General features: G+C 48.4%; 1 protein-coding gene across 3 annotated transcripts in view; it reads left to right on the top strand.

Moving 5' to 3' along the window:
• MASP1 (MBL associated serine protease 1) overlaps positions 1-17,087 on the top strand; it is a 52,289-nt gene extending 35,202 nt beyond the window's left edge. The window contains exons 7-12 of one of the 3 annotated variants that reach the window (XR_005723263.1): positions 1,413-1,531; positions 2,467-2,545; positions 9,388-9,525; positions 10,350-10,424; positions 14,651-16,303; positions 16,362-17,087. Coding sequence is in view for 2 of the 3 variants with exons in the window: in XM_040252959.1 (XP_040108893.1) it covers positions 1,413-1,531; positions 2,467-2,545; positions 9,388-9,525; positions 10,350-10,424; positions 14,651-15,534 (1,295 nt within the window). In the remaining variant the exon portion in view is untranslated. Of the gene's footprint in view, positions 1-1,412; positions 1,532-2,466; positions 2,546-5,106; positions 6,343-9,387; positions 9,526-10,349; positions 10,425-14,650 lie in introns of those variants that run through there. The other 2 variants (XM_040252959.1, XM_040252968.1) reach the window with 2 other exon arrangements.
• The last annotated feature ends 2,077 nt before the right edge of the window (positions 17,088-19,164 follow it).

The raw sequence follows: 19,164 nt of genomic DNA, 5'->3' as shown, positions 1-19,164 counted from the left end.
ACATGTCATTTTGAATTATGGTTTTCTCAGAGTATATGCCCTAGGAAAAACAGTACAGATGAACTATTTCCAGGGCAGGAATAGAGATGCTGACATAAGAGAGTAGATGTGCAGACATGAGGTGGGGGAAAGGGGAGGGTGGAACAAATTGGGAAACTGGGATTGACATATATGTACTACCTTCTCTAAAATGGATAGTTCGTGGGAACCTGCTATAAAGCACAGGAAGCTCAACTCGGTTCTCTGTGGTGACCTAGACAGACAGGATGGGGGAGGGGGGTGGAGGGAGGGGATAAATGGATACATATAGCTGATTCACTTTGTTGTACAACAGAAATCAATACAACATTGTAAAGAAATTAGACTCCAATAAAATAAATATTTTTTTAAAAACTATAATTTTCAAAAAAGAAACCAGTTTCCAGAACTTCACACTGTGATTGACTGGGCCTGAAAATGATCCTTCCAGCCCCAGGCCTTCCGAAGTCTGGGGCAGAAATTTGGGTGTAAGCCTCTAGCACAAAATGTTTCATCATGGTGGTTTGCCTCCTTGTGCACCCAGAGTGACAAAGCCCACAGGCCTCATCGCCCAGTCCCTTGAGGCACCCGGTCCTGGTCCAAGCCCTGCTGGAGTTACTTGACCCAAGGGGCGTACAGTAACTGGAGGAAGAGGGGCAGTGGAAGGACCACAGCTGGGTGTGACTAATATAGTGCAAAGACGCTATATCCTGGCCTTGGCTCATCACCAGCTTCAGTGCCTACTTGTGGGGAGAGGCAGGAAGAGGATATTAATTAGGGAGAGCTTATCCAGGAAATACGGCAGGCATAGGAATTCTATCCAATTTAGCCTTTTGAAGTGCAAATCACAGTCTCTCTAGCACTGTGAAGAAAGATCTTGGGAAGAAAGAGTGGGATCATCGTGAGTGGCCCAAAAGAGCCAACTATTCCCACTGAGTAAAAATTTCAAGGGTGTAAATTTCAGCTGAATATGAAAATTCTGTTCCTCTCATCAGAGGAGTCTAGTATGAAAAGTACACACTGGTAGGTACTGAGCTCCTTGTCCCTATAGAAATGTCCCACAGGTCTACTGTGGAAGATGGAAAGGAGACATCAGACAAGAGTTATACTGAGACATTTAATGCCTTTTCCTACCCTGAGTTTTGATGAGATCATCTGGCAAACCACCTCATTTTACAGATGAGGAAATAAGGGTCCAAGTTGGAAAGTGACCTGCTCAAGTATCCAAAGTAAGCCTTCTTCAGGGCCTGGTAGGTCTAGGCCCCCATACCCTGGGGGTGCGGTTTTCGTGTGTTTTTTTCCACCTCCATCAGGCCTTGAATTCTAGGGAAAGGCTTCTCATGACCACACTTTCCTTTGTTTTCTCACCTACTCCTTTCAATGCTCCCCACCAGGGAATGAGTGCCCCAAGCTGCAGCCTCCTGTCCATGGGAAAATCGAACCCTTGCAAACCATATATTCCTTCAAAGACCAGGTGCTCATCAGCTGTGACACAGGCTACAAAGTGCTGAAGGTACAGGGTCCTGCTAGGGGAGGGGTGGGTCTCCAGGCTAGAGAAATTCCCCAGAGCCTCCCAGGGCAGATGGTCTTCCAGAGCTTGTCCTGGTCCCACCACGGTATTTCCGAGCTTTCCCTCAGTGCGCCAAAAATTCCAGCCTTCTGAAAATTCAAAGCATGTGTCCCAGACTCTCCCTTCTGAAAGTGGTACAAAAGTCCAAGCAAAATATCCATTCAGCCCGACAGTCAGTACAAACAGCCTTAACAAAGTTCATCAGGCTTACCGGGTAGCTCTGGGACAGAAGCTGAGCTTTTAAAGGTGGCAGGTGAGCATTGCTCATTCTCCGAAACAGTGGTTCTCCTAGGAATCCTCTGGTTAACTTAACAAACCCACCTCCCAGGCCGCACCTGAGATCAATTAAAACAGAATCTCTGGGGCAGGGCCTGTGATCATTTTGTCTGGTAAGGAGCCCAGGCGAGTCCAGTGTAAGCCGAGCTAGTGGACTGCTGCTCTCATGGAATGACAGTCCAAGTGGAGTCCCCACCGCACCAGCACGTCACCAGTTAGAAATGCAAGGGCTTGGTCCCCCGCCAGAGCCACTGATTCAGAAACTCTGGGAGGGGGCCTGGGACACTGATGCTCACTGAGTGAGGTTTGAGAGCCACGGCTCTGAAGAAGGCGTCACCAGTACAGGTGTCCCTTCGAGACAGCTGCCCAGCCCCCAACCAACAACCCCCCCAGCCCCGCCCTGGCACTAGGTGTCTCTCCAGAGTAGGAACAGGCGACATGAACTCAGTGTCTGTCCTCCCCTTGACTTCAAGCCCTCAGAGGCCCCCGTTGGGAAAGCCCAGCGGAGAACAGCCTGCTCTGGAGGGTGAGCTGGTTACACTGGGAAACAGTCACCAACCCACCCCCTCTCCTTTCCTCCCCTTCTTCATGCTTCTTCCTAGGATAATGTGGAGATGGACACATTCCAGATGGAGTGTCTGAAGGACGGGACATGGAGTAACAAGATTCCCACCTGTAAAAGTAAGAACACACTATTGGCTGGTTATAAGGGTCATGAGCCCCCCAGCACTGGGAGGATGTGAGCAGAGCCCACACGGGGTTGGGGGAGCCTGGCAAGTGCATCCTGAGAGGGATGGGGCAGGAATTTTACAGACACAGTGCAGTTGGATGAAAAGCTCTCAAATGTTCCTTTCAGCAGTAAGGTGTTAGGATTTCAAAAGACACTGCTTGTGAATCCCAGTTTGCTTTCTAAATACTAATTTTACCTCTGCCTGCAGACAGGTTGCCAAATTTGCTAAAGGAATAGTTTGTCTCCACATTTGAAACTAGCTCTGGCATTTGCTAATAAAGGACATTATTTTGGCACTGGTGACCTTGACAGTCTTTATGTGGTCATCAGCTGTATCCGCTGTCTCCTGGGACAGCTGTGAAGGCAGGGTGGTGAGGTCAGCACAGTGGACCCGCACGAAGCAGGGAATTCAGCTCTGCATGGGTTCTTGGAACCCAGAGTTCTTGCCTTGGCTCTGCTTCTAACCCATGCTGTGATCATGGATAAGATCCTTCACCTCAGCCATAAAGAGGTTTGGACTAGCCTTAATATTCTAGAATATATCCCAGTGGTTCTGAAATAATGCGATCCATATAAATCCTCCAGTAAGTTTTGTAAAAATACAAACTGACAGCCGCCACGCCCTCTCCCGCTACCCAGGTGATTTTAATGCAAGACCTGTAAGGACCACAGTTTTAGAGGACATCTGTGGCAAAAGTGATGGGAGGAGGCAGAGTGACAGAAAGTAAAAGAGAAGGGAAGAAGGGGAGGAGGATTTATTTTTGAATGGAGAGGTGAGATGTCAAGAACTAGAGTGGGTCCCCAGCCAGCCCCAGCCCCAATTCATGACCCTATATGAACTTTGAAGTGCTATTCCCTTCCCTTGCCCTCAATGACTCTGGTCCAGTAAGCAGGCAGATGCATTCCCAAGGGGACACTCTCAGGGTGGGGGTCCCTTGAAGCAAATCCCGGGTGTAATTTTGGAGCGGAAAGTGCTTGTTTTAAATTTTCTTTTTAATAGGACATTGTGGCTGGAGTCAGAGACCAGTGTAGGAAAGAGGGGCATTTTATGACTCCAACAAAAAGTTTCAACAGACTTTTACTGGTTGCCTATGCAGAAGTCCATAGGGAATTCAGATGGAAAAGACAAGGTCCAGACGTTAAAGAACTCAAATGCCAGCAGACACGTGTGCCACCTCCTCCAGCAGGTGGCTCCTGTGTGGTGCTGTGACTGAGGCCTTTGTGAAGCACTCTGCAGGACAAGGCAAGGGAGCGTTCTGAAGGAATTGGAGGACAAGGGGTAGGAAGGACAGGATATTGCTTTGGAGACAAGAAGTTCTAGATTCCAATCCAGACTCCACCAGTTCAGCATGCCTGAACCATTGGCTCATCCTCATTTGGCCTCAGTTTCCAGCATTGTTGATTGTTATGAGGACTAATTGAGATTCGGGTTCAATCCCTGGGTCGGGAAGTTCTCCTGAAGGAGGAAATGGCAACCCATTCCAATGTTCTTGCCTGGAAAATCCCATGGAAAAGGGGAGCCTGTCAGGCAACAGTCCATGGGGTCGAAAGGAGTCAGACAGACATGACTGAGTACAACAACTGAGTTAATGTACACATCATACCTAAGGTGCACCAGAAACAAGCAAAAACTCAACAGAAGCTTGTTCATCTCCCCCATCTATAAGAAGAGGTTTCTTATAGATGAACGCCTTCTATAAGAAGAGGTTTTGGTCTCTCTTTCACACTTTTGAAAATTTTGGTAATAATTTTTTTTCCCTAATGAGACACATACTTTTTATGGTAACAGAAGTGCTGATAAAGCAGGGCAACTCATGTGTTTGATGGTACTTTTATGTGACATATTAATATACAAAAGTATCAGGAAAAGAGGAATTTTTTCCTTCCTAATATGGCCTGGTTCTCCCACACACAGGTTCTCAGACACACCGGCATCTCTGCTTGTTCACTGAGTAGGTATTTATTGAGCACTTTGTTCCAGGCATGTGCCGGGTCCTGGGAGAGATGCAAAGGTAAAAAGGACTGAGAAGTTGAGAGTCCCCAGGGAAAGGGGTTGAGACAGACAGGAAGTGTACGTGTCCAGTGAAGGAAACTTGCATAGGAACAGGAAGTGGGAATTATGGGTTGTGGTTCTGGCCCTGCCTCCACCTGCTGTGGTGACTCCAAACAAGTCTTGCTCTGTTCTGATGCCATCTGTCAAATAAGGGTTTGGAACAGATGAATGCAAAGCTTGCTCAGGGAGCAGAATGTTATCATTGCCGCGAGCCAGGACTTATGACTGTGCGAATTCTCAGAATGGTACACATCCCACAATCCCAAGCTGTCCTTCACACTGACTGTACCTGCACTGTGCATTCTTAATCAACTCTGGTGGAGCAATTTCTGTATTTCCTGCATAAACCGTTTCTGCTTTGCTTGCTAATTTTTCTTTCTCTTCTTTTTCTCTCTCCCTTCTCTCTGCTTCCTTTCTCTGCACCTCCTAACCCCTCTTTGATCTTCATCATGGTGGCAGAAACGGAAATGGATGTGGAAAGCGAACCTGAGTCAGAGCAAGTGGCAGAGTGAATGCTGGGAACCCACACTGTGCAGACATCCAGGAATGGACCACTCACAAGACCCCGGGTCCCAGGGCTCCTCCATCCCTCCCCATCCTCCCAACACTCCATTTCCCATTTCAGTGTGTGGGTTAGAATGGATGCTGAACAAGGCAACACAGGCCCAAGCAGTTGAAACTGCCTCATGTATGAGAACAACTCTCCTTCTGAGGGTTCACCCATCATTTAAACATTATGCTGGAAAATAATGAAAATACAATGGGGAATTTCTTTTTTAGCACTTCTATGTGGACTATACTCTTGTGAAAGGGAAATATGGCTTTGATTCTAGAGACACTGATTTAATTTATATTCAAACGCTTAGGAGGACCAGGTCAAAGTGAGCCCTGATTTCTACTCCACATCTCAAGGTTAAATGGGCCGGAATCACTTTGTGACTTTAATATTTGTACCTGTTGCTACTTTCTTAACAACCTTGAGTAGGTGAAGTTAACAATAACTCATATAATGTGGGTTTTTAGGAAACCTAGATCTAGTCTCATGCCCAAAAGTTTCTCTTCCACCTGTACCTACAATGGGGCTAAAATCCCATCACCAGAAGATCTTTCCTCTGGGGCTTACAAAGTTTGCATTTCTGAAAAGTTCCTAATTAAAGGTTTTCAAAAGATAGGCATCAGACTTGAAAACAGCAGTGTTCAGCTTTGGAGTCATGGGACATCACTGGGTTATAAACAATGATGAAGAAGGGGCTGCAGAGGTTGGGAGTCTCTGCTTCAGCCTGAACAAAATCTAAGTAGACATATCAAGGAACCCTTGCATTACACCGTGCCTGCTTATTAGTTTATTTGCTGATTGAATGGCCTCTTGATGAGGGCAGAATCCTGCAAAGTTGGCCAAAGAAAGGTTCAGAGACTGAAGTGCCATTCTAGGTCAAGGGTGCCCCTGAGAGAGGAGCTGGGGCAATCACTAAAAATAATCATCAGTTGAATCATTATTTTTAACAGTACAAAGGATAACAGGCCTTGCACTCAGTGTGATAGAGGGGATCGTCATTTAGGAGGAAGATATGATATGAACCCAAATGTTTACAATACCAGTAAACAAAAGATACATGCATCAGAGGGTGAAGAATAAAGAGCCGTGCAAAGAAAAATGTGGAAGCAGCTGTATCCAATTAAAAGAATGAGAAAATACTTTCAAGAAGCAGCAACGTTTGATCAAGGCCGAAGGGTGGGCAGAGCATGAACCACAGGGTTTCCCCCAGTGGGAAAGCAGCAGCACAGTGAGGGGTCCTTGACCCTGGAGCACAAGGCACCACGGGAGGGATGAAGATGGGGCTGGGGTCTGGGTGGGCGGGGCTGGGCATTCCCGGATCTTGAGGGCCAGGTGAGCCAATTGTGTGTGGTTGCCTAGGACGCCCCTTAGACTGTGTCAAAGCATCTTCAGGATGGAGGATCAAGAAAAACATGTCTGAAGGGAAATAAATGACAGCAAGAGTGACAGTGAAGATAGGGTGTGGGTAGCAGAGCCTGACGCAGAGACGCAGGAGAAAGGGAGTCTGAGAGAATGGAGGGAGGAAGCGTATTTTGATTCCAGGGTGTGGAAGTGACCAGGTGCGCTTCAGAGAAGACGTCAAGACCCTTCATCAAGCAAAGAAGATAGACCGAGACAGGCCTGATCTAGCATCTTGGATTGTGTCAGGCAGAGCTCAAATGGTCTTGCTAAGGGAAGTTGTCTCCATGTCCCAAGGAGATACAGTAATTTGCCTACCACAGTAGACCTGAAGAGAAGGTGCACCTCTTTCCCACTCACTATATCCAAGCTGCAGTGATCCTCTGTTTTCCACTATTTGTCACACCCTCTGTGTGGCTGTAATAGCAGCTTCATCAGTGAGCCAAGTGACTTCTCTGGAGGGAAGTGAAAGCAGGCCCCCTCAGTCCAGACAGTCTCTGCTAGTGCTGGACACGTTCAGGCTCTCAGGGGCTTGAACAGCTAGCCATGTCTAAGACCAGCCCTGGAATTGTTCCACCTTGGAAGAAAAGTTATGACCAACCTAGATAGCATATTCAAAACCAGAGATATTACTTTGCTGACTAAGGTCCATCTAGTCAAGGCTATGGTTTTTCCAGTGGTCATGTATGGATGTGAGAGTTGGACTGTGAAGAAGGCTGAGTGCTGAAGAATTGATGCTTTTGAACTGTGGTGTTGGAGAAGACTCTTGAGAGTCCCTTGGACTGCAAGGAGATCCAACCAGTCTATTCTGAAGGAGATCAGTCCTGGGTGTTCATTGGAAGGAATGATGCTAAAGCTGAAACTCCAGTACTTTGGCCACCTCATGCAAAGAGTTGACTCACTGGAAAAGTCTCTGATGCTGGGAGGGATTGGGGGCAGGAGGAGAAGGGGAGGACAGAGGCTGAGATGGCTGGATGGCATCACTGACTCGATGGAAGTGAGTCTGAGTAAACTCCAGGAGTTGGTGATAGACAGGGAGGCCTAGTGTGCTGCGATTCATAGGGTTGCAAAGAGTCAGACACGACTGAGCTACTGAACTGAACTGAACCAAATACTAGATACTAGGTTTTGAAGATAATTTGGGCAAAATAAACTGCTAGACCTAAGTTAAGGGAGACAAGGCTCATACAAAGATCTAGACACTAATCAATGATATTTCCTAAGAAAAGGAAGAAAAAGCTGCTTTGAGACTCATCAGGAAAATACATGTAAAATTGTTTACAGTTTTAGATAGTAAATATTATTGCCTCTTGCTGTCGTAGTGCTGACCCTTACACACTGCCCGGGGGGGGCGGGGGCGCCGGGGGGGGGGGGGTGTCTACATTTGGGCGATCAAAACAAATGGGAGTGATTCATCCAAGGGGATTGGAGGCTGGAAAACACCACTAACCAGTTCTCTGGGTGTGTTTGCCTTTTTTGTGGATAGGAGGTACCTACCTGCATTTACTCCCATCCTTCATCCCTCTCCTCCATGCTGGAGGCTCTTAAGATCAACTATGTTTTAAGCTAGATAACACTCTATTCAATAAAAAAGATAAATTTGGAATTCTAAAATTAAAAATCACAATTTCTAGCATCTCATGGGTAAATTGCCCCTGTTTCTGTTTTCCAAGGTGAGCAGGTAAAATTCAGGAGGAGGGAAACTGGCTTTAGAATGTGATCCTCTGACATCAGACAGCTAATGTCCAGCCTTTCCTAGAATATTGATTATAGGCCATTTTTACTAGAAAACAGATTCTAATAACTGTCCGTCTGGTTTACTTAAAAAAAGCACTGAGTTTAAGATCAGGTCGAGTTCTCTGATTCACTGTGTGGCCTTAGACCAGTCAAGTCTCCTCTCTGGCTCGTCTGTAAGTAAAGATGATGTTCTAGATTGCCTAACTGCAGATTCCATTCCCCCTGGGAAGTTCTGAGCCCCTGGGATTCTTCAGTTCTGACACAGGCTGTTTGACCTAAGATTATGATTTCCTTAGAAACGAGCATCACCCCCTAACAAGGCCCTTGAAGAGATATTGACAGATTGGCTCTGCAGCCCCTGTCCTGGCTCCTGGCAACTCCCAAGACTTGCCTGGTCTGGCAAGTTCTCCTAAGACCACCTCTGAGGAGCAGGTATCTTTGGTCTTGTCCTTCAGCCAGCCCCCCAGGAGCAGCCACCCACAACCAGAGAAAATGTGCAGGTGAAGATGAAAGTTTGGTTCCTCCTAGCCGCCTGCATCCTGCCTTCTGTGCCTGTGGGGAGCCAGCAGGGTGGGGCTGTGCAGGCATGCAGAAGTTGAGTTTTTGTTTGTTTTTGTTTTTTCTTAAATGCCAAGCTTCAAAGTGAACACAGTAACTGCTCTTACTCAGCATGTGGTTGGGGCTGGAAGAAGTGAAGGTTCTTTAGTTTATATGAGCCAGAATTTTCTCACTGAGCCATGGGTTTCATATTTGGACAAAAGAGGATAAGAGGATTGCACAATAGAACTGGAAATCAAGGAGAGGGCCCTGGTGGGGAAAAGTCTAGGATCTGCTTGAATCTCAGCAGACCAGCCCCTGCCCTGGAATTGACACCAGGCCAGGTGAGCTGACCGCCCAGCAAGACTATCACAGATGGGAGAGAGCCCCAAATGCAAGGCTGTAACATTGCTCTCTGGAGGCAACCTGCACATCGTATGAGACAGACCCATGAAGTCGCCCCAAGAAGCAGGGGCAAGGCCAACTGAGGGGTCTGCTCTCTTCCCTCTCAGTTGCGGACTGTGGAGCCCCGGCAGAGCTGGAAAACGGAGTGGTCACCTTCTCCACCAGGAACAACCTCACCACATACAAGTCTGAGATCAGATATTCCTGCCAGAGGCCTTACTACAAGATGCTACGCAATACCACAGGTGAGCCTGGCATGCTTGCCCAGCCCACTCCCTCCTCATGCTCTGGGCTCAGGGTGGTGGGCAGCCAGTCTGTGGGACACCGTTTCAGAGGAACTGGGAGGAGAAACCCTTGGAGACGTGCCTCACCACTCCCTGCCTCAGGCCTGCACCCCGAGAGTTAAGCTTCATGATACCCCAGCAGCATGACATACTGCTGGGACCTATGTGACATACCCACACAGACACACTCACAGCCCCCTGCAAAGAAGGAACCCTCAAAAAGATGCAAAGGCCCATCAGTTCTGCCTCCACCACAGACGAGAACCAAGAAAATGCTCTGAATTTCCCAGGGCCTCCAAGTCCTGTCTTTCGGAGAGGAACGGTGGCAGAGCTCACAGAGCCAGTGTAAGCCTCATGAGATGGTGGTCACGACTGTGGTTTATGAAAGGGTTTATTAAGTGGGGAAGCAGGGGCAGGGCAAGTGCGCCACCCAGAGCTGTGTAACTAATGATGAGAAGTGCCCTCCAGGGTCTGGGTGGGGCCCCCACAGGCAGGAGTCAGATTGCTCAGAGGCTTAGACACCATACTGAAGAGCATGCCATTTATTTTAGAGGCCAGTGGGGAGCTATTGTGATTATGAGCTGAGACAGGACTAGATCAGATTCCCATTTTAGAAAGATGCTTCAAGTTGCAGACCAGACTGGCTCAGAGAGAACAGCATCAGAAAGACTCTTTGGAAGACTTGCAATGATTCACAGTGGAGGAGTTAAGAGCTCAGATCTATTTTCCATGTATAAGAATCAACCACATTCTCCTTTTTCTTCAACCTTTTTTCCCTCACCCAGGTGTATATACCTGTTCTGCCCAAGGAGTCTGGATGAATGAAGTCCTGGGGAGAAGCCAGCCCACCTGCCTGCCAGGTACCTCGCTCTCAAGTTCTCTGCCTCAAGGTCCCATGCAAGGCACTGGGTCCACGGGTGCTCTGGCTGTTAATGGAGTAAGGGGTAGGGGGCATGATGCTTTGATTGCTTTTGAAGAGATATCTTTAGATGGTCAAAGGTCAGAAAAGCCTAGCCTCACATCTTCTCGAGCAAACCAGCCTCTATGTTCAACCTGTTCTATCACAACAGGACACTTCCTGCCTCCTCTCTCTGCCATTCTGCTCTCTTCCTGCCAGGCTTCTCATCTCACACAGTTGGTATTTGTACCGGCTGTGCACCCGGAAAAGTGAGGAAGTGGGCACCTGCTCCTCAAGCACTCACTGTGTGGTGGTAAAGTGAAGTCGCTCAGTCATGTCCGACTCTTTGCGACCGCATGGACAGTAGCCAACTAGGCTCCTCCGTCCATGGGATTTTCCAGGCAAGAGTACTGAAATGGGTTGCCATTTCCTTCTCCAGGGGATCTTCCCAACCCAGGGATCAAACCCGGGTCTCCCGCATTGTAGGCAGACGCTTTACTGTCTGAGCCACCAGGGGGTAGAGGAGATGGAAATCAGACAAGCACTAAATCACCATAGGACATAGGAACAAATTCTTCCAAAAAGCAGTATGCTCAAGTCTTAGTGACTGCTGTCTCCCCTGAGCTTACTTACTGACCCTACTTTAAAATGAACAAAGAGTTTTGTGGTAACAGGAAGTGTCCCTGTGCATATAGATTGGGGGCTATTTTATGGATATTTGCATTGGTATTAAACAGATGAATGATTTACATCGTAATCATGATGTATGCACATATTCAAATTGACTTAGAATATTATAGCCCTAGATGCACACTCTAGGGTTAAATAAATAACCCACCAAAAATTAAATATTCATAACACAGAAACTTACACTTCAAAAAGAAATAAGAATAGTGATTCAATCAATAGCGATTGAAAGATATAATCATTCAAGAGAAGCAGTGTTGATTTCATCATTTGGTCAAACAGCAGTAGATTTGCCATATGGTTCAGGGTTGAGTGGCATTCATATTTTACTGGATTAGAGTGTTGGGTAAATTGAGATAGTATATTATTTGAATGGTATATTTTCGTAACCTTCAATAGTCACTCAGATTTCTAGATTTAGGCATTAAAATGGAAAGGCTATGGAGCCGTCTACCAGACCTGAAGAAAGTTTTAGCATTTGGGCATCAGCTTTGGCCATCACAACTGCTACAAGATCTCAGAGAAGGAAGACATTCCTACATGTGGTTGTCTGGGAGCAGAGAAATGAGGACAGGTTAGGAAGACTTCACTTAAGAGTGCTTTCAATCTAAGCAAGAATTCAAAGAATTCATGAGGATCTGGAAGAAGGAAAAGGTCAACCCATCCACACTCTGCTGGCCCCCATCATCTCAGGTAGGCTTAGCCAGGAGCACACCTAAGGGCCACAGCTGGGGAAGCCTTGGAGAAAATGGGGAATGGTACAGCTGTGGCAAACTTGAGATAAAATCCCCATTTTGCTAATACTATGTGTGCCAAAGAAAATGGCAGTGTAGGTGGGTTCCATCCTGGGCAGTCCTGTTGTGATGTCTAGAAGTGGGTGAGGCACTACGCTGGGAGTCAAGGGCCCAGCTCCTAGTCTTGGTATTGCCTTTCCTGATCTCTATCTTTGGTAAGTCATCTGACCTCTTTGGGGCTAGGATTTCATACCTCAGAAGTGGGGGAGCAGAATCAGGTGATCCATGACATTCTATGACTCTTGATGGTCATCATCCTCTAGGTTCATACAAAGCATGTTGGATATGAGTCTTGAAATTCTGGTAACACCTAGTCTTGAGTAGAACATGGTGTATCATTGGACCAGGCCAGAAAATTCCAAATTCTCTTCTAAAACACTGAGATTGAATGCAGAGACAAGCCAGAATAGAGAAAGCCGTTTCAACTGGCATCATAATATCCACCTTTCCAAGGAAACTATCAAGCAAATATTATTTTCCTCTTATTTTACACTGAGAGAACAAAGGACCAAGAGGGTATAATGATTTAACCAAGGTTACCTGCAAAAAGTTAGAGGCAAAACTGGAAGGTGGACTCAAGACTTTCGATGACAACACAAGCAATGCTGAGCCACTCTTGACTCTGCTGTCCTCAGGAACCCAGGATTCCAGAATATCACAATTTTGTTTTTAGGGCCCTCCCTCAGTACCTCCAGTCTTCTAGAGCCCAAATCTGATTTCAGCACAGCTGAAGCTCTAGTATTTCAAGTCAAGTCTTCTGTCCCAGGAAAGACTGGATGGAGAATGGTAGCAGATAAAAAGAATGGCCCCATATCAATGAGCGCTCTCGAAGGCTTGTGGCATCATTCAACGTCTTGAAAGGACAAGAGAATATAAAGAAGAAAAAAGACTTCAGTGGAAAAAAATGAAGCTAGAATCCAAAGAAACAGGCTCCACTCCTGGCTCTGTCACTAATGACTTTGAATATGTCTCTTGCATTCCCTGAACCTCAATTTCGCTGTCAGTAAATTAGCCGTTCTCCAAGCTTCCCCAGCTTGGAGACATTCTGTGACCTGGGACATGCCACTGGCACCTTGGTTGGAAAAAGGCACTGTTCAGTGCTGGCTTTGTTCTGACCATGGATTGAGCCACAGGCATGTCCCTCATCAGATGCGGGTCTTGCAGCACTCAATAAGTTGCTGCACAGGGCTAGTCACAGACCAGCCTTGAGCAGTCACTCTGTAGGCTGCTGCTTATAATTAGGATTCTGGCCTTCAACTCTGAAAGGCTTGGCCACAGCCAATTAGCAAAACCCAGCTCACATCTGGCCTGGGGTGAACAGCAGGGTGCCTCAAAATCACATAAAACATCCGGAAGAAGAGCATCTGAAAAGCATTAGGTTGCTGGAAGCCTGACCTCTCAGAGTTGCCAAGACAACTCAAATGCTCCTTGGTCTTTAAAGGATTACTGAAAGTATCCAGGGCCAAGGGGTGTAGCCCTGGCAATTTGCAACCAAGAGGAGGTCAATGCTCACACCAGGCTTACCTACCAGACCTAAGCACTCTGCTGGGAGGGGCCCTTGTGAGCTTGTTCTTAGCCAGCAGGGGGCTGGTACTGAAGACCCTCTGCTCATGGCCAAAGGCGTTTGGCTGCAGGAGACTGGTGGTGCATGTGCATGCTCAGGGTGCAACTCGGTGGAACGAAGTTTGATCAGACCTTTCTTCTTCCCCTGAAGGTACTACTGGGTTCCTGGGTGCAATGATGGATGGCTCAGAGCAGAGCCCATGCATCATTGCTTGTAGATTATGCCACCTTTCTCTAAGCTTGGATGCCCTGGCCATCCCTTCACAGCATGTGTCCTTAGGCCAGAGAAGAAAAGGTTACAGGGCATGAGACCATGCTCTTCATATGTAATGAGGCATTGTGGAATACAGGGTAAGACATTCGTCTTAGAATCTAGTTAAACCCCTGCTACCCAGCTTAACAGCAATGTGAACTTGGGTCAGTCACTTACCCTCTGGACAGTTTTATTCACCTATAAAGTGAGAGTGGCCAGGGCAAATGAAATAAAAATCAAAGGAATTTGTAATTTAAAGGATCCTTGAAGATCATTTTGACCAACAGTCTCATCTAGCAGATCAAAAAGTGAAATCCAGGGAAGGAAATTTACTTACCAGAGTCACACAGGACAGAGGGGAGAAAAGCCAGATCAAGACCCCAAGTGTCTTGTTTTCCACTCCAGTGTTTGCTGTGACCTGATAGACAGTCTTTTAATCTGTCTCTCAAAGCCATTGACCTGTGGTTTTCAGAAGTTTTCCAAGTGCCCATAGCATGGACCACATCTGGGTTCTGAGATGCCTTTTCTAGAGAAGAAAGGGGCAAAGGGGACTGCTGCTAGAGATAGCCCTGGTTAAAGATGATCCAGACCACAGGTGGTCTTGGCTGGAGGGGTTCAGGATGGTGAAGGCCCACAGGTAACCTGGTCTGGTCCATAGAGGGTCCTGGCTACAGAAGTGTCAGACTACAGAGGAGCCAGGCTAGAAAGACTTAGGCCAAAAATGACCCCATTCAGAGCTTTCCCAGGCCAGCATGGCTCCCAGACATAGGCCAGGGCCCACGGCGGCATAATCTACAGCGGGTGAGATGTGCATTTCTTTAAGAGGCTCTTTGCGCCCTGCTGACCTGACCAGTCTCCTTTTCTCCTTCCACCCCCTCCTTCTCTTTACAGTGTGCGGCCAGCCCTCGCGCTCGCTGCCAAACCTGGTGAAGCGGATCATTGGGGGCCGCAACGCCGAGCCCGGCCTCTTCCCGTGGCAGGCCCTGATTGTGGTGGAGGACACCTCGAGGGTGCCCAATGACAAGTGGTTTGGGAGCGGGGCCCTGCTCTCCGAGTCCTGGATCCTCACGGCCGCCCACGTGCTGCGCTCCCAGCGCAGAGACAACACAGTGACACCGGTCTCCAAGGAGCACGTCACCGTCCACCTGGGCCTGCACGACGTGCGGGACAAATCCGGGGCTGTCAATAGCTCAGCCGCCCGAGTGGTGCTGCACCCGGACTTCAACATCCAGAGTTATAACCATGACATCGCCCTGGTGCAGCTGCGGGAGCCCGTGCCCCTGGGGCCCCACATCCTCCCTGTCTGCCTGCCACCGCCCGAGCCTGCAGGCCCGGCACCCCACGTGCTGGGGCTGGTAGCCGGCTGGGGCATCTCCAACCCAAACGTGACAGTGGACGAGATCATCGGCAGCGGCACGCGGACCTTGTCAGACGTCCTGCAATATGTCAAGCTACCCGTGGTGCCCCACGCCGAGTGCAAGACCAGCTACGAGTCCCGGTCGGGCAACTACAGCGTCACCGAGAACATGTTCTGTGCCGGCTACTATGAAGGCGGCAAGGACACGTGCCTAGGAGACAGCGGTGGCGCCTTTGTCATCCTCGACGACGCCAGCCAGCGCTGGGTGGCCCAAGGCCTGGTGTCCTGGGGAGGCCCTGAAGAATGTGGCAGCAAGCAGGTGTATGGGGTTTACACCAAAGTCTCCAACTATGTGGACTGGGTGTGGGAGCAGATGGGCTCCCCACAGGGCCTGGGCGAGCTGCAGGTGGAGCGGTGAGTGCCGGACTCCTGCCCACCAACCACCCTGCCCAGCCCCAGCAAGACTGCACCACACCCCACTAATGACAACACACTCCACTGTTACTCACAAGACCAAGGGATGGACACGCTGTTCCCACCCTCCCAAGATGGCTCCTGGCTCCCTGAGAGGCAGCAATGTGGTACAGGCAAAGGCCCTACATAGGAAACCTGGGTCCCTGGCCCTGGGGCAAGTCCCTTTCCCTCTCTGGGCCTCACTCTCCCGCAGGACGGGGAGGGAGCTAGACTCAGGCCAGTGCCCAGACTCCTCTCCTGGAATGCCCAACCCAAGGGCCTCATTCACCCCTAGTTGTTCATCAGATCCAGTGGCCCCACCGTTGGTGTAACTGAGCTTGGACCTGACTCTGAGAAAATGTTTCCTTGCCTAGAGCTGAGTCCATATATTTTCCCTACTCTGCCCTCTGGGTCTAGACCCTTTTCTAGCAGAAAAGCCCTCAGATTTGAGGAGACAGGGATGACAACCCAGAGGCCTCTCTCTCTAAATAGAAGGCCTTGTAGTACTTTCATCCCTGGGTTTTCTCTCCCCAAAGCTTCTTACACTCCAAGCCTTATCCCTTTTGTACCCTGTTAAAGGAATCTCAAAGGGCAAAGAGAAAGCTGGGAAACTCTGTGATGACCAGGGGGAGGAGAAGAGCAGTGGGAAGCTTTCCAACCCCATTAAATTCCTATCATCAACGCAGAACACTTATCTGGGTACATCCACAGCTGACTCTCCAGACAAGCATGAAGCAAGCTTCCGGTCTTGAAATGTGTCACCTGAAAGGGCTACCCGAGCCCCAGCCCTAGATGTGGAGACTCAACCTGATTGCTTGGAGAAAGAGAAGGCTCACACCATGCTGCTGTGCCTCTGGGCAGGGGAACGGAAGAAGGGGGGATTATATAAGTGACCTCCTCCCACCAGACCCCCTTCCCCCAACAGCATGCCTGCAGTCTGAGCTCTACAGAGAGCCCACCTCGCATGAATGTTCTGAGGGACCCACTCCTCCAGCTTCTAGGAGCCAAGTCCAGAGAAGCAGGGTCTTGCCCAAGAAAGGCAGTAAGAGGAAAGGAGAGCCCAGAGTCCTGGGTTCAAGCCGCAGCTCTGCCCCCAAACTGGCTTGTAACTTTTGACAAATTGCTTTCCCTCCCTGGGCCTCAGTTTCCCCATTTGTAAAAGGAAGGCATCGGATCCCCTTCAGGGTCCTTCCAGCTCCAGCATTCACTGCTTCCAATGCCAGCAACCTCTCCCTGGCTATCTCCAGCCTGACCGTCCTCCTCCCTGGGGTTTGCTCTCCTGGGGACTCCCCACCAGAGACAGAAGACTTGAGAAGGATTCCAAGAGAGCAGTTGGGAAGCATCTGCTTTTGCAGTTGGGTCTTGACAGCACACTCCTGTGTCTGTGAGCGGTGTGTGTAGAGGATGCTGTACTTTGTATATTTATATCACAAGCTTCACTCCTCTGTAAGGTGCCTCTGCGATGTTTCCTCCATCAGGGGACCAAAATGGAAATAAATCCTCTGTGGATAACCAACAGCCTTTGTTTGGGGGTTTGGTTATTGTTGATGTTTGTTTGTTTTGACCTTTTGAAGAAAATCTGACCCTTCATTAAGCCACAATCTCTCTCACTGTGGAAAGGGTACAGTTTTTGTCACCTGGACATTATCCAAGAAAGGGTGATGAGAAATGGAGTTGGTTATGGACATGTGTCCTCTCAAAGGCTACCTCTTCCATCATAGAAGTGCCTGCCATTTAAGTCCTTGAGTTCAAAGTGCCCAGATAAGCATAGGAAGCAAGATCGTGTGCACCCAAGTCTCACACAGGCAAGCGGAGTTCAATGTCATGAGAGGAGCGGAGATCGTAGTATTATGGGAATTTAAGGAGGGGGAGGTTCACACAGCTGAAAGGGGTCTGGGTAACTTTTCAAAGAGGTTACAAAGAATACACTTGGGAGATGAGAGGGCAGGGCAGAGGGGACAAAGGTCAAGCAGAAAAGTGTGCCCCGAGTGGATGGGAACAGAGGGTGTAGGGGAGAGTGGATAGTCTTGAATGTCATACTTGTGTAAGTCCTGTAGCCAGTGACTGCCTAATTTGGGGCATATCAGAATCACTTGTGTTTATTAGGAATGCAGGTTCCTAGGTCTCACCCATGGGAGGTTCTGAATCAGTAGGCTGAGTGTGGGCAGCAGGCTGTGGAAAGTGGAGGGGGTGGAGGGAGGTACCAACCTAGAGAGAGTGATAGGGAAATCACTGCAACCATTCTGGAGAGAGGTGATGCAAACACCAGACCAAGGGCATGACACTGCAGATGTGGGGGTGGAGTCTGAAAGCATTCAAGTAATGCAGTGGGTAGAACTTGGTGCAGAGGCATTGCGTGAAATAGTGCAGACAGGAGATGTGGTGGAACACAAGCTAATATGTGAGTGAGGGCTCCCATGTCATACGCTCAGAGTTTGTGTTTGGGGTTTGTATCATATTGAAACTGTCATACTTTTTACACTACTGAGAACTAGAAGAATCCTACATTATACCTTATACTTTATGTGCAGCTGGTTTCAGGGATTATCAGTTTTGTGTTCCATCGCATCCTCTAGGTTTGGGGATTTATATTGTTGTGTATTGAGACACTGAAGTGCCATGGGGTTGCATGAAGAGCACACTCGACATTACTCTGCTTCTCCTGGTGATTTTTTTACCAGTGGCTGATTAAAGATGGTGGCTGAAGAAAAGGGAGGCAACAAGGACACTGTCTGTGCAGACATTAACAGACATCTGGGGATGTAAAAGGGGAGATGGCTGGTGAAGGATGGAGACCAGGACTTGGTTTTGCTGTGTTTGAGAAGTTTATGAGCAATCCAGTTGGAGATGTAGAGAGGAGGAGTCCAGAGGAGAAGGCAGATTAGAGACACTGATTCACCTGGGTCTAAGTGGTGTGATGGCATGGGAAGAAGTGGCATCATCCACTGGAAAGGAAAAGAAAAGACGAGGGGGCTAAGGACTAAAGAAGGGAAACACCAGCATGGATTGCATGGAGAGAAAAAGAAAAACCCCAAGAAAGAGATAGAAAAGGGAAATCAGAAATACAGAAAGAAAAGAGCTTCAGAAGCCAAGGAGAGAAAGTATCAAGAAGAAGAAGGTGATCAACAATGCAAATGAGCCAGGACAGCCCAGAGGACGCGTGCAGGCTGGATGTTCCTAGGCACCAGGACCATCAACTACCATCAAGTCTGGAAGAGGATCCAGGGAATAGACCCATGCTCATGTTTAAGTCCCTAACCCTTCCTCCCCCTTCCTTTATGCTCCATGTCCCTAATCCTCCTCCTCTTCCTCCTCAATAGCCTGTTCTTTCTTTCCCACTTTTCTCTTCCTCACTCTCTCCCTACCTCTCCCTCCCATTGTCTCCCTCCTTCTCTCTTTCTCTCTCCAGCTTCTCCTAGGTTTTTTATCTCTTTCCTGAGGCAGCCTCTCTGGAACGTCTTTGCCCAGTTCTCTAGGTTTTGCTTCCTTGAAACCTATCAATACAAACCTCTTCTTCTTGTCTGACTCTTCAAATGAGTTTGTATTTTCAGACTTTGGTTTCTGTTTTGCTCTTTCATGAGTCAAAGCTGTATCT

Source organism: Oryx dammah, unplaced genomic scaffold (genome assembly GCF_014754425.2).
Source record: "Oryx dammah isolate SB20612 unplaced genomic scaffold, SCBI_Odam_1.1 HiC_scaffold_2, whole genome shotgun sequence".
In the NCBI taxonomy this organism is placed as follows: domain Eukaryota; kingdom Metazoa; phylum Chordata; class Mammalia; order Artiodactyla; family Bovidae; genus Oryx; species Oryx dammah.
The sequence above is the reverse complement of the archived record's forward strand: the minus strand, read 5'-3'. Positions and strand labels throughout refer to the sequence as shown.